The following is a 14,819-nucleotide window of genomic DNA, read 5'->3' on the forward strand; positions in this document are numbered from 1 at the left end:
TAATTGAAAACTCTTCTTTCTGAATCAAGGTTATTTCCAGGGAAAGGCCGCATAAAATTGGGTAACAACTGGAATGCCTCATCACCAAGTAGAACATATGGTAATTTAATCATAGATTCAGGTAAATACGATGGTTGTGGAAAATTAATTGTGCCATTCTGTACTTCTTGTCCAAATGGTGAGAACTTGAATATTCCCCCATCAGAATGAGAACCATAACCCCCAACGTCAACAACTATAAATCGATATTTTGCATCGACAGTTGCCATCAAAACAATAGAATTAAATCCCTAAATAAAAATATAAGGGGTGAACATTTAAAAGCAGATTATATTGGATTTTGCTATGACAATGAAAACAGCAAGTACCTTGTAGTTGTGGAACTGAGTTCCACTTTTTGCTGGTTGCTGGATCATCACGTGCTTACCATCTACTGCACCGCAACATAATGGATAATTCCAGACTTTTTCGAACTCCGAGGAAACACTCTTCCAAGTATATTCGTTTGGCATCTAAATTAATTTAAAACTTAACTTTTCCTTGCATTATATTTGAAAGGAAATTTGGATAATACAGGGATATATTTAGGTTGCAAACATTCCCATAGAGCCTTTGTTGTTTCTTTTATTATGTTGTGAGCTGTTGGTTTTCCCACTCTAAATGAAAATGCCAGAGACCATAAACAATTTCCAGTCACCAGATATCTAACAAAAATATTTCATTATTGCCAAATTAATTTTATCGTAACTAACAATCTTTATATTTACCGCAATGTGAGAGCCAGTCTCAAGCCAGGTGGCATAGGTTCACGAATAACCTTTTGTTTTCTTATTTTGGGACCAACAATGGATAACAAATGGTCAAACTCTTCTGGGGACATTCTTGTGTATGTTTTGAACATACAGGGATCATGTTGTCTCATATTTTGAAGCTTAAAATGAAGCAAACATATAAATTTAAAATAGGTTATTATAAGCCTATGTTCATTTGTAGAAAAATTAAAGTTACCAGTGTTTCATAATCTCCTTCCGTGGCTCTATTTTCCCAGATAGGGTTTTTCCACCAGCGTTTTGGAGTATATTTCCTCTTATTTTTCGCGTTCATGAAGATTATAATTTGCATAAATAAAAGCTTTTTTTTTAACAACAACAGTTTCAACAAATTCTTCTTTCGGTTAAAGACCACCATTTTAAAAGACGAATTCGCTAACCGAAGGTAAAATCGCTTCAAAATAACGCTATAATGAAAACTTAAAACTCGCGCGATTTTTTGGGTTTGGCGAATTGCGATCACAAAAAAATAGCTCGCGAAATCGCTCGAATTTTATTTCGCTCTCGCTTTCAATATTCGCGCGAAAAATCGCCGTCATGAAAACGGGCCTTTAGTCGTGAAAAATTTCGGTTATCGGCCGTGGTAGCGTTGGGGTAGCGAGGACTCTAGCCTTTTACCCGCGTAAAGGCGCATTATTCTCGGTTTTTCTACTGGGGTGGTAAAAAATTGTGAGCTCTCGTTTTTGAAAAGTATTACAAAATGAGCGAGCAGATTGTAGTCCTCGGTCACCTTATCTTTTCAAAAAGAAAGCCTAACTGAGCAAGCTCGAGCCGAGCGCCGAATATATTTCTTGGTCGTTGATAGCTTGCGTCGCGGTGAGCGAGATCACCCGTAGCGACGATCTATTCTTTTCACCGTGAAAGGGGCTACGTTTTGCAGAGAGATAAACCCTCTAGCGACGGTTTCATTCGTTCACAATAAAGCGCTCAAAGCCCGTTGAGAGAGAGAGCGACGGGCTACTTTTCTTACCTTGCAAATTGCCGCGTCTAGTTCACTAGAAAGCGCTCACGGACCGTTGAGAGGGATCCCCGTAGCGACGGGTTAGTTTGCTCACAGTGCGATAATAATTTTCTGCGGTGGTGGCGTTTAGCGGCGGCGCAGGGCTCTATTGTATATAACAAAGCTAAGCACGATTGCACTGCTTCAAGTTCGCCTTACAGTTGGACTTCATCTATCTCATAATATTTCAAAGCGTAATTGTAGTCTCATTGTTTTCTTAGTCATTTTAAATAAAAGAGACTAAATTAAGGAGATTAATTAGATTACATTTCAGGGGACGCTCTGTGGGTTTTAGGTTTAACCTCCCCCTCCTGGTCAGCCCTAGCTCCAATTTAAATATGTCCTTGATGGGAAATTCGAAATAAATGACATTTTCCTGGTAAATTCCATAACGTCGTAAATATAGTTTATTGCCGAGCCAAAAATTTAAATATCGTCGTTTGTAGAAAAAACAAACAAACAAAACTCTTTTTATTGCTAGAGTAACACTAATTACCTTGTGAATTTACATGTTTGATCACATGGAATTTTCAATAATACATCAAAACTATCCTCTTTTCGACACAGATAATAATTATATACACTTTATATACACGGTGAAGTTTATAGAGTTACTAGTATCTAAAGTAAATGAAAATTTAAACGGGACAAAAGTCAAGAAGTAGGTTTAGGGGTTTTTTCACTAAAAAAGTAAGTTTATTATGAGCATTCAAGTTAAATGAGTTAAATAAGTTGTTCGGTTTCCTCTGTCTTTTGCTAGAAGTTGGCTGCCTGCCGGGAGTAGTGGCGTACTCCTGTAATCCCAAGCGTCTGGGAGGCAGAGTTTGTGGATGGCTGTTTGAGGAAGACCACCAATCCCCCAACGGGTGGTCGGAATACTTCCGCCACGAGTGTCCCCACGTATCCCCCCGTTGGCTTGGCCTTTGCACATATCTCGCCCTGATTATTCAAATGGACGAGAGGACTGAATTGTCCCACACGTCACAATCGACTAAAAAAAAGGTGGATGCCTGTAAAGCACATGTAGCTTGAAGCTAGGCAATATACAGTGAAAGACAGAGAAAACCTTAAATTCTATTTCCATTTATTTAATTCTAGACTTTTTCAAAAAATTTGAACTCTCTATACGTAATTAGTTGAGCTACATGCTCTAGGGATATGCAACTCCGCCGATATCGCATGATGGCAACAGCAATGAAGATTTTCCTTTCGACATTGGCGGAGGAAGCAAGAATCGATAAAACTTTCTTGGCCAAACTAGCTTAAATTGGGAACCGCTTTTCACTTATTCTCAAGTAATCTAATATGCCTACGTCGTCCTATTCACATATTTTATCTTCCAAGTAGGTTCTAAGTTCCGTTTCGTATTTTGAAATACAATTATCAGTAGGATCACTTAATTGGCGCCATTAATAACGGATACCGAACGGACGCCTTTTTTTCGTAACCCTTTCTTGGTTGTTCTTCTTGTCTACTTGTGGCATTCTTTTTAAAAATTCCAAAATGGTGTCTGTTGCTGCTTTTAAACTTGGAGTGTGAAATTCGATGTCTTCGGTGTCATCATTGTCGTCGTCTGCCAACTCAGTTAAGTTAGGTTCCGAAGCCAATTTCGAGACGGGTTTGCTGAAGATTTCTGTAAAGCACCCCAATAATTACATAATTTACGGTTTAACTGAATATGTTGCGAGCTGAAATACACCTTATAAAACAGTTGTTTTTTGTCACCGATCTAATAGAGCGGTGACGACATCCTCCTTGTCTTGAATTTCTCCGCTGAACCGTGAAGCCAATTTTGTCAGCAATGTTGTTTTAAAATCCTTTAGCGTGAGTGTATCAACGGTCTTGATCTCCATATAGGCTGTCATAAGTTGACCAATGACCAAAGGGCTCTTGGACCATTTGTTTGGAAGACCTCAGTGGACACCTTTTTACGACTACGTGAACTTTGTAAATATAGCATTTTTACTTCCAACTTGTTATCTGAACTTATTTTTTACCGTTTCAATTTTACTATAAATACGCAATGTATCTATGAAAAGCTGGTGTGTTCGAGTAATGACTTTCGTGTTCTGTAGCGTTTCTAAAATCGTCATGTAATAAATTGTATATAGAAATTTTAATTAAGTGTTAAGAAGTTTATTTCCGTGTGTGATCAGTCTGGTATGCGCTACACTTTTGGTCCGTCGAGCCAGATCTCAGTACATCAGTGAGCATCTACAACTCATCTGGGAGAACTGGTCGTCTAATCCTTGCGTGTGGAACAGTCTGATTTATACGGAAGTCATTCAAACTTCATCTTGGCGTTGTTAACCATGGATGTACTACCCAACAAACGTTGTGCCATCAAGGGGCAGCTAACAAGACTAGAAACGATCCGCACCAGTCATGCAATTCAACCACTAACCGATCTTGCTGTCGCGTCGTACCGAGATAAGGCCGACAAGGTCCTGAACGAATTGGAAGACCTACAAGCAGTCATAGTAGAACGATGTACAGCAGCCGACTTCGATATACATGAAACGGAGTACAACGGACTAATCGCAAGAGCAGAAGACCTTAGCCTGTTTTTCAATGGTCTACTCCTTCAATGTAGAAGGGTAGCTCCGCCACCAGCTATAGCGAAGACAACGGCTGATATCAAACTCCCAAAGATGGAACTTCCGACTTTCAGTGGTAACTATACCGACTGGTTCACGTTTCATGATTTGTTTACTGCCACGGTGCACAATTCACCGCTGTCTAGAGCACAGAAGCTACAGTATCTAAAGTCGTCTCTTCGTGGAGATGCCGCATTACTTATTCAATCGATCCTCATTACGAGCGTTACGAGTCCTCAATGAGCCGGTCAACCACTGGGATGCAATTCCTCTCCACATTGTCAAGGATAAATTGGATCCAGAGACCAGGAAGCAGTGGGAACTTTCACTCACCACCACTACCCGACCTGCATTCCAGGAGCTAACAACATTCATTGAGCAGCGAGCACGGGCACTACTGGCGTCATCGGCAGCCAATTCAACCAGAGCGAAAATTATTGCTGCTTTTCATCCAAGGAGAAGCACAGTTGCACACCATGGCGCAGTCCAAGACTCTTGTACCGTTTGTGGTGGAGCCCATTCCGTCTACAAATGTGAATCACAGCAAAAATCTACAATCGAGAACCGTTGGAAAGTCATAAAGGAACGCTCATTATGCTAAAACTGCCTGCGGAGCGACCCCCAGGTTTCAAAGTGCAGATCTGAAAGCTGTCGCAAGTGCTCAGCTAAGCACAATACGCTTCTGCAACGAGACTCTCAGTCAATGGAGTCGGCGACGGGTTCGAGTTGAGTTAACTGCTTGGTATCTTGAGACACTGTTCCAGTAGTCTTGGCCACCGCAGTCATTCAGGTTGAGTTATCAGGTGGTCAACTTCAATCAATTCGAGCCCTTCTCGATTCTGGTTCACACGCCAGCTTCATCACTGAGAAATGCCGTAAAACACTACAACTTAAACGACGACGTCTCAATGTCACAATAGGAGGAATTGGAGGTGTGGGCGTTGGAACTTCCCGTGGGATCGTTCAACTCTGTATCAGATCAATCGACGGGAGCCCTTCAATTAAGGTCGATGCACTAGTCCTTAACACTGTCACTGCAGATTTACCGAACTTTCCTATCAACGCCGAGTGCTGGAATCACATTAAAAAAATCAAGCTAGCAGACTCAACATTCCAACAGCCTGGACCTATTGACGTACTGTTGGGCGCTGACATGTATTTACATATTGCCCGATATGGTATCTGTAAGGGACGACCAGGTACCGCCGGAGCATTTAATACAGTATTCGGTTGGGTGATCTGCGACCCAACGGGAGTGACGAATTCAATTACACAAGCTCCAGTAATCCAAATACATGCGTGTACCATCGAAGAGCAACTTGAAAGGGTCTGGTCATTAGAAGAGATCTCTTCAAAACGAGAATTAACCGCCGCTGAACTTCGGTGCGAAGCAAGCTACTCCAAATTTACCACTCGCACCAAAGAAGACAGATACGTCGTTCGCCTACCGTTAAAAGGTCCTGAAGAATTTGGTTTTTCCAGAAGATAGGCGGTTCGAAGGTTCCTGAAACAAGAAAAGCGACTGCAATTCAATCCTGATTTATACGAACAATATCGTACCTTCATGAAAGAGTACATCGAACTTGGTGACATGTCTCTGATCTCCGAAAACGAAAGTGCAGCTCAAAAGGGGTATTACCTTCCACATCACGCCATTCTCAAGGAAAGCAGTACGACTACAAAATTGAGAGTTGTCTTTGACGCATCGGCCAAAACAACTAACGGCTCATCGCTGAACGATATTCTGCTTGTCGGTGCGAAGATCCAGGATGACCTCATCTGGCTCTTAATACGTTTCAGATTCCATGCTGTAGTCATGACCGCCGATATTGAGAAAATGTACCGACAAATCCTGGTTCATTCAGACGATACGCATCTACAACGAATCGTATGGCGCTCGTATCCTTCGGAGAAGCTACGAGACTTCAAACTACTGACCGTCACCTATGGATTTGCCACTGCACCTTTCCTGGCCACTCGTACCTTAACGCAGTGGGCATCAGACGTTCAGCACAAGTATCCTAACGCATCACGAGCACAAAAAGACGATTTTTAGGTCGATGATCTGTTAATAGGGGCCGAAGACACAAAACGGGCGCTTCAGCTACAATCCGAACTTCTGCAAGCATCCTCCGAAGGCGGATTTCAACTATGAAAATGGGCATTGAATGACCACAAACTACTCACATCATTACCAGTAGGACTGCGTGAAATCCACGGTCCGTTGACCCTCGACAATACAGAGTGTATCAAAACTCAGGGTATCCTATGGACACCGGCGACAGATTCCTTTTAATTCGCAGTTACGGTAACAACCGACTATTCATCATTTACTAAACGAAGTATCCTATCCCAGGTTGCCAAGATTTTGGACCCAATGGGACTCTTGGCACCCGTAATCGTGAAGACCCAAATCCTACTCCAAGATTTATGGAGGCACAAGCTCGGCTGGGACGATGAACTTCCTGCCAGCGTTACCTCGAAGTGGAAGAGCTTTGAGACCGATCTTACTGACAACAAGCGCATAACCATTCAACGTCATACCTCACAACGACAGGTCACTGAGATCACTCTTCAAGCCTACGCCGCTGCCGTATACCTACAAACTAAGAACCTAGACGGTGAAGTTCAATCTCATCTCATAACAGCCAAGACAAAGGTAGCTCCTCTTAAGCAAATTTCGCTACCGAATCTCGAGCTTTGCGGCGCTGTCCTTCTCATCCGTCTCATCTAGATAGTACAAGATGCGTTGAAGAACCGTATCCAAAAGCTCCATTTCTGGACCAATTCAATGACTGTATTGGGATGGTTGTCTTCGCCTCCACAGCGTGGAGGACATTCATCGCAAACCGTGTTTCTGAAATCCAGGGTTCCGTCCAGTGCGTTCAATGGCATCACGTTAAAGGCGAATATAATCCCGCCGACTCCCGAGATTGAGTGGGCTCTACAAAGTTGGATTGGGATCGTCCAACGACAAGACTTCGCTGAGGAAATTCACGCCCTCAAGACCAATCAACCTATCTCTCCAAGAAGTAAATTCTTGTCGCTGAACCCATTTCTCGACTCAGATGGTATACTTAAAGTTGGAGGTCGTATTCGACACGCTAACATCAACACCAACCGTATCCATCCAAGGATCCTACCACGACGAAGTAAGTTGACCGATTTGATCCTCATTTACGAACATCTAAAGCATCTTCATGCGGGGCCTCAACTTCCAATGGCGGTTATTCAACGACGCTTCTGGGTTATCGGTCTTAGAGATGCCGTACGTTTTCAAATCAGACGCTGCGTACCATGCATTCGTCAGAAGGCGACCACACTTCAACAACAAATGGCTGACCTTCCAGCCGCTCGTGTCAATCCAGCCTTAGCCTTTCTTCGATGTGGGGTGGACTACGCCGGGCCGTTTACCTTAAAGGCCATGAAACTACGTGGACAACGGACCTTCAAGGCGTATATCGCACTTTTCGTCTGTTTTGTCACCCGAGCCATCCATTTGGAAATGGTCAGTGATATGACCACCGCTGCCTTCATCGCAGCACTAAAACTATTAACAGCACGAAGGGGAAGGAGCTCTGATATGTACAGTGACTGGGGTTCTAACTTCCAAGGCGCCAGCAGAGAGCTTCGAGATTCTCTGAAGTTTGCAACAACGCAGTCCAACCGCTTTCAGTCGCTCGTTGGTCCTCCGAGGAAGGAATCCGTTGGAATTTTAACCCTCCCGCAGCACCTAACTTCGGATGTCTTTGGGAGGCAGGTGTCAAATCCACCAAATTCCATTTGACGCGATTCGTTGGTCTTAACGCACTAACGTTCGAAGAGATGAACACAGTCTTGTGCCAAGTTGAAGCATGCCTGAACTATCGTCCATTATCAGCACTCTCAACAGATCCTGATAGCTTAGTAGCTCTCACTCCCGGACATTTTCTCATCGGCGACGCCCTGACGGCGATCCCAGAGCCTGATCTTACGTACCCAAGACAAATCGCTTAACGAGATGGCAGCTCGGCCAACAACTCGTGCAACACTTCTGGCGCAAATGGCACTACCAATACCTGACGAGGCTGCAAGAACATCCCAAATGGCTGTCCATCAAGCGTAATCTCAAGGTTGATGACCTGATCCTTATCAAAGAAGACGACCTTCCGCCTACAAAATGGAGACTCGGCCGCATCCAAGAAGTCCATCCTGGAGCTGATGAGTGCGTTCGGGTAGTCCCGACCGCATACTACAACGACCGGTCTTAAAGATATGCCTATTACCATTAGACGTATGAACTATATTTTCTATAATTCAAAATGGTATTTTAAGGACACCGGAATGTTTACGACTACGTGAATTTTGTAAATATAGCATTTTTTACTTCCAACTTGTTATCTGAACTTATTTTTTACCGTTTCCATTTTACTATAAATACGCAATGTATCTATGAAAAAGGGAGTGTGTTCGAGTAATGACTTTCGAGTTCTGTACCGTTTCTAAATCGTCATGTAAAAAATTGTATATATCAATTTTAATTAAGTGTTAAGAAGTTTATTTCCGTGTGTGATCAGTCTGGTATACGCTACACCACCTGCAACGACCTCAAAAGAGGAAATATCTCTAAATACTGCATAGTGCCTCGTGGAAGGGATCTCTATAGATTGTTTACATTTCTTGCCTTCTCTAGCTTCCAAAATACTTTCTCGTAACGCTTTCAGCATTCCATCCTATAAACAATATGACAAAATATTATAACGACAACTTATCGTCGCCGGAGAGCAAACGGCACGTGCAAGTCAATACTAGTTTTCACATCAGAAAAGCGTTATTATTCGCTTAAACGGCTGTACATAGGTTTTAGATTATTTCGTCTTTCACTGGAAGTTGCCGGTTTGCATAGCACGTGCTTTGCGTCTAGCCAACTAAAAAAAAATCCACTTTGGTAAGCATTATACCTCCGCCAACGCTCCATGGCCAAATACACTGAGTTCCATTGAACACCGCCGTTGCTTTTAACATCTTTTTTTTCGGGCGATCGGCTTTTGAAAGCTTCCGTCCATTTGGGTGACCTTTGTAAAAAGATCACCTAATCGCTTACGCAATCTACCATTTCCTTCACGATTGGGCAGCTTTTAATCGACGAATTCACTACTAGTTGTATTGAATGCGCCACACAACGCTTTCTAATCTACAAAGGATTGACATCCAAATCCAAAATGTCTTCGACTATTTGATCATGCGCTGTTCGCGCTACTACCATAGATATAAGAAATGTATATAAAGGTCTAGATAAATTTCGGGGCGTCTAAGCCTAACATAAAATACGGAATTGACACCTAGCAGACACCGAGGAAGGCACGTGACCAAGAGCGCGAGCTCTCTTAGCATTTTAGTACTAAGTGCTTGACCTTTCCGCAGGCGGAAGTCTTTAGACACCATCTGTTGGTGACTTTTAGTATAATTTTTAAGCAGGAGACAATGGCTCTCGCGACGATAGCACGAGCTTTCTTACCGATAGATAGCGCGTTATAATTATAGCCTGCAGAAATTACGCGTTTCTGCTAGCTGTCGCCTTCGTATTCACTCCCTTTGAAATATTTTATCTTGACCTTTATATACGTTTCCTATATCTGTGGCTACTACGGCCAACACATTCGTCGAAATTCCGCGAGCAAGGATTTTCCCCCTATAAAATGTACTATAATGTGTAGGAGGTCAGCGCCACGCTCGGTGGTTATATTGTCTTGAATGTAAAAACTATACTAAAAATAATAATCCGCTAGGGGCGCTGACATCATACACATATTTTGCTCATAGGTTAACACAGAAACGTCAACGAATGAGATGGCCGCTGTAGCGCGAGAGAAATGTTATGTTACATAGTTCATATATGTAATTAAATCTTTAAATATAAATGTATTTCAATAATTAGAAAACAAAGTATAAAACATAACAATGGCGACGGAGATGGGATAGTATAAAACAAGTATATTAGAAAGCAAAATAATCCGATGAAACCTTAAGCCTTAGTCAACAGGCGTAATATAAAAACTTTAAAGTAACTTGTAATTTAGAAAGTATGACAACCAAACAACATCATTTTGATGAATTTGATCCGACAACGGAGCCATGGACCCTTTATCAGGAAAGATTGTATCAGCATTTTTTGGCATGTATAATAAAAGATTTGGAAGATCCCGCAAGAAACGCAGAAGTTCAAGTGATGAAGCGTGCCATATTGGTATCAGTTCTGGGCAAAAACACCTATGCCTTGCTACGTAACCTTGTAGCACCTGATAAACCTAGTGAAAAATCATATACTCATCTAGTAGAAGCCCTTGCAAATCATTTTAGCCCAAAACCCAGACAAATAATACAGATATCAAAATTTTACAAAAGGGACCAAAAGCAAGGAGAAAGCGTTGCTCAATATTTGGCGGCGTTACGACAGATGTCTGAACATTGCAACTTTGGGGCATTTTTGGAAGATGCATCGCGAGATAAGTTTATATGTGGCATTAATGATGATAAAATTCCACATAGATTATTCGAGGAAGAATTTACTTTAGATAGAGCAGTAACCTTAGCACAGGCGCTAGAGTCAGCTATGAAAGACGCTACAGTTATTAAAGGGCCTATTGACAATTCAACAATACACAAGTTAGCCGTTACTCACCGTTCGCATAAACCTACCTATAGTAATCAAGAGCAAATAAAGAATCAATCTGGCCAGGGGTGCAACAATTTTAAACCTTGTATTCGTTGCTTAGTCACAAGTCATGAAGAATGGAAGTGCCCATTCAAGTCTGAAATATGTTACAAATGTAACAAAGTTGAACACACAAAAGGAGCATGCACAGATGGAAAATGGATACACCGTGGAAATTATTTTCCCCGGGGTAGTTTTAGTCAAAGGAAATTTTCATCAGCATAGAAATTATTTTCCCTGCAGCTATGCTAATAAGCAAAATACCTTTTCTCAACGTGGCAACTTAAACCAGCACAACAATTTTAGTCAACGTCGTAATACTGGAAATACCTTTTATAGAGGACATTCTCATCACATTTCTAATGATAGTCCGAGCGATGATTCCAGTTATCAGAGTGAGTTCGAAAATTATCAGGATGAATACGAACATTTTAATCAATTTCAAACTTGTCAAATCACTGAAAATATGTTACCACCACAATCGGGAATTTCACAAGAACCTACAGATGACCTTAAATATGGTTTGTTTCACATTAATGCCGCAATCCAAGATACACACGGCAAACCACCGAAGCCCATTATCATTCAGTGTGTAATTAATGATACGCCAGTTGACATGGAATTAGATACTGGATCAGGACATTCCATGATATCACTAACCCAAATGAAATCCATACGTAACATTTCGCAATTGCAACCTCTAGCTGATGGTTTATCATCATTCACCGGACATCCAGTGGAAATATTAGGACAAACTATAGTAAAAGTGAAATTCAACAAGCAGACCTCAAACTTGCCACTACTCGTATTTAAAGGACCTGGCCCTAACCTATGTGGTCGGGCATGGATTTTCTCTAATTTGCATATTCTCCAACAGATAAGTCCCACACCAAATATATTCAATGTATCTATAACGAACAAACCTGCCGCAAACATTGAAGCCATTTTACATAAACATGATACCATATTCAGTCCAGGACCCGGATGCCTTAAAGACGTCAAGGTGCATTTATATGTGAAACGAGACGCTCAACCTCGTTTTTTCAAACAACGGCCTATACCATATGCTATGAAAGACCTAGTCGAAAATGAATTATCAAGATTAGAGGCAAATACTATCATGACTACCGTCCCACATTCTGAATACGCCGCACCCATAGTCCCCGTTATGAAACCTGCCGGGCGCGTGAGACTTTGTGGTGATTACAAGTTGACGGCAAACAAGGTTATCAACGTAGAGAAATATCCTTTGCCTAGGGCAGAAGACATTTTTGCAAAATTAGCAGGCAGTGTAATATTTTCAATACTAGATTTAAGATAAGCCTACAGTCAATTAAGTTTAGATGATGAATCCAAGAAATTGACAGTTATAAACACCACTAAAGGTCTATATGAGTTTAACCGCTTGCCGTATGGTATTTCATCCGCATCTGCAATTTTCCAAAGGCAAATGGAAACGTTATTTCGTGATCAAAGACATATTTCTAAATTTCAAGATGACATTTTATTGGGAGGTACTTCTACTGAAGACCTTTTGAACATTGTGGATGAAGTTCTTTCTACTTTAAAAGAAGCTGGACTCAAATTAAACAAGGAGAAATGCCAATTTTTAAAGACAGAAATAGAGTTTTTGGGTCACCGTTTGGACTCTAAAGGTTTACGCCCTCAAGTAGGAAAACTCAAAGCAATAGAAGACGTCCCATCTCCTACTTCAATTGAGCAGTTACGATCCTTTTTAGGCTTGCTTAATTATTATACCAAGTTCCTACCAAATAATGCAACCCTATTGGAGCCACTTTATTCTCTGTTAATCAAATCACAGCCATGGATATGGAACCCTGTACACGAAGAAACCTTTCAGAAAGCAAAAAGATCTATCAGCGAGGCTAGTTTATTAGTCCATTTTGACCAATCAAAACCAGTCGTGTTGGCTTGTGACGCCTCACCTGTAGGCATAGGAGCCGTTATTTCGCACGTTATCAATGGTCAAGAGTACCCTATAGCGTTTGCCTCGAGAACTTTAAGCCAAGCGGAAAGAAATTATCCACAAATAGAACGTGAAGCCTTATCATTGATATAAGGAGTAATGAAGTATAAATAATACTTATTGGGACGCAAATTCACTTTGATAACAGATCATCAACCTTTGGTGACGATTTTTTCTGAGAACAAACCTATACCGCCCGTTACAGCTGCACGATTGCAGAGGTGGGCACTTATGTTATCTGCTTACGATTATACCATCAAACATAAGAAAGGATCTCTTCACTACAATGCTGACCCATTGAGTAGACTGCCCTTGCCTACACAAATGAATGAACCACCATTGCCTAGCGACCATGTATTTTTGATCAATACTGTAAACCAGGGCCCAGTTACCATGTCACAAATACAGAATGCAACCTCATCAGACCCGATCCTAACTCAAGTTATTCGACACTTACGTCATGGTTGGCCACACAGTAAAATATGACATGGCTTTACAGCGATTTTACTATCGTCGTCATGAACTATCAATTCTTCAAGACACCTTATTGGTGGGAAACAAAGTGGTAATACCGACGTCCCTAAGACCAATATTTTTATCTGAACTTCATGGAACACACCAAGGTATTGTTGCCATGAAAGCAACCGCTCGACAATCGATTTGGTGGCCCGGCATCGACAGTGATATTACTACGGTTTCCCAACAGTGTTCCATTTGCAATAACCATGCCGTTATGCCGCCTAAACAATTTTCCGCGTGGCCAAAACCTTCCGGACCGTGGCACCGTGTCCATATCGATTTTGCTGGCCCGGTTGAAGGCAAATATCTCCTGGTGATAGTAGACGCTTATTCCAAATGGATCGAAGTAGCAATTACAACAAACACAACAACCGCGGTAGTTATCGACGTCCTACGAGGTCACATGGCACGATATGGAATTATGCCAACGTTGGTATCAGATAATGGTGCGTGTTTTACGAGCCACGCCTTTGAAAAATTCACGAAAGATAATGGAATAACACATTTGACCACAGCGCCGTACCACCCGCAGTCGAATGGCCAAGCCGAGAGGTCGGTGCGCATTGTAAAAACTACTCTTCGTAAAATCAGCGGTGAACCTTCAGAAGAATTGGATATATTGGCAAGAGGTTTAGAAAAATTTAAGAACGACCCATTGCCACTACGCATGTCTCGTATACTTATTAACTACCGTAGAACTCCTAATTCAACTGGTTATTCTCCTGCGAAATTAATGCTTGGACGAAAAATAAGGACAAAATTGGATCTATGCAATCCGAGACTCACCTCACTTAAAACACACCAAAGTTCACACGCGGTTTCCTTCCAAACGGGGTGATAATGTATACGCAAATAACTTTGGACCAAATAATTCGTGGTTTCAAGGTCAAATTATTAAACAAGAAGGGAATATGACGTTTTGGTTCAAACCCCGGAAGGAACAGTGAGACGCCATTTAAACCAATCACGTAAACGTATAGAGACAAATATACCACATGAACATGCATCGTTACCACCAAATACAGAAGTTCATATCAGTGCCGTCTTTCCCATTGGGCCCGTTGGGCCCTGGCCCAGGGCCCCGAGTTCAAGAGGGGCCCCTCAGGCCTAATACAAAACCATTCAATATTAAAAATTTATCTTTTAAATTGATATTTAACTCAGACGTTTTATTACGAGGGGCGGACAATGT

At 41.7% G+C, this 14,819-nt stretch overlaps 3 protein-coding genes across 3 annotated transcripts; all 3 read left to right on the forward strand.

Moving 5' to 3' along the window:
- The first annotated feature begins 5,991 nt into the window (after positions 1-5,991).
- LOC149949842 (uncharacterized) lies at positions 5,992-6,483 on the forward strand. Its single transcript, XM_090169522.1, has one exon. It carries the CDS (start codon positions 5,992-5,994, stop codon positions 6,481-6,483), a length of 492 nt encoding a protein of 163 aa, XP_090025648.1.
- Positions 6,484-7,218: 735 nt separating this feature from the next.
- On the forward strand, positions 7,219-8,214 carry LOC149949843 (uncharacterized). The gene has a single exon (XM_090169523.1). It carries the CDS (start codon positions 7,219-7,221, stop codon positions 8,212-8,214), a length of 996 nt encoding a protein of 331 aa, XP_090025649.1.
- Positions 8,215-10,491: 2,277 nt separating this feature from the next.
- Positions 10,492-13,594, forward strand: LOC149949844 (uncharacterized). The gene is made up of 5 exons (XM_090169524.1): positions 10,492-11,216; positions 11,461-11,926; positions 11,999-12,407; positions 12,465-13,178; positions 13,257-13,594. The coding sequence occupies exons 1-5, from the start codon at positions 10,492-10,494 to the stop codon at positions 13,592-13,594; spliced, it is 2,652 nt and encodes an 883-aa protein (XP_090025650.1).
- Positions 13,595-14,819: the final 1,225 nt, after the last annotated feature.

This window comes from Leiobunum rupestre, chromosome 3 (genome assembly GCF_980474605.1).
Source record: "Leiobunum rupestre chromosome 3, qqLeiRupe1.1.hap1, whole genome shotgun sequence".
In the NCBI taxonomy this organism is placed as follows: domain Eukaryota; kingdom Metazoa; phylum Arthropoda; class Arachnida; order Opiliones; family Sclerosomatidae; genus Leiobunum; species Leiobunum rupestre.

Excerpts from the sequence above, each read along its gene's own strand:
- LOC149949842 (XM_090169522.1), top strand. The coding sequence starts at position 5,992 with ATGAAAGAGTACATCGAACTTGGTGACATGTCTCTGATCTCCGAAAAC.
- LOC149949843 (XM_090169523.1), top strand. The coding sequence starts at position 7,219 with ATGACTGTATTGGGATGGTTGTCTTCGCCTCCACAGCGTGGAGGACAT.
- LOC149949844 (XM_090169524.1), top strand. The coding sequence starts at position 10,492 with ATGACAACCAAACAACATCATTTTGATGAATTTGATCCGACAACGGAG. Across the intron at positions 11,927-11,998 it reads CCTCAAACTTGCCACTACTC|ATAAGTCCCACACCAAATAT; the intron begins GTATTTAAAGGA and ends ATTCTCCAACAG. Across the intron at positions 12,408-12,464 it reads CATTTTTGCAAAATTAGCAG|ATGATGAATCCAAGAAATTG; the intron begins GCAGTGTAATAT and ends AATTAAGTTTAG.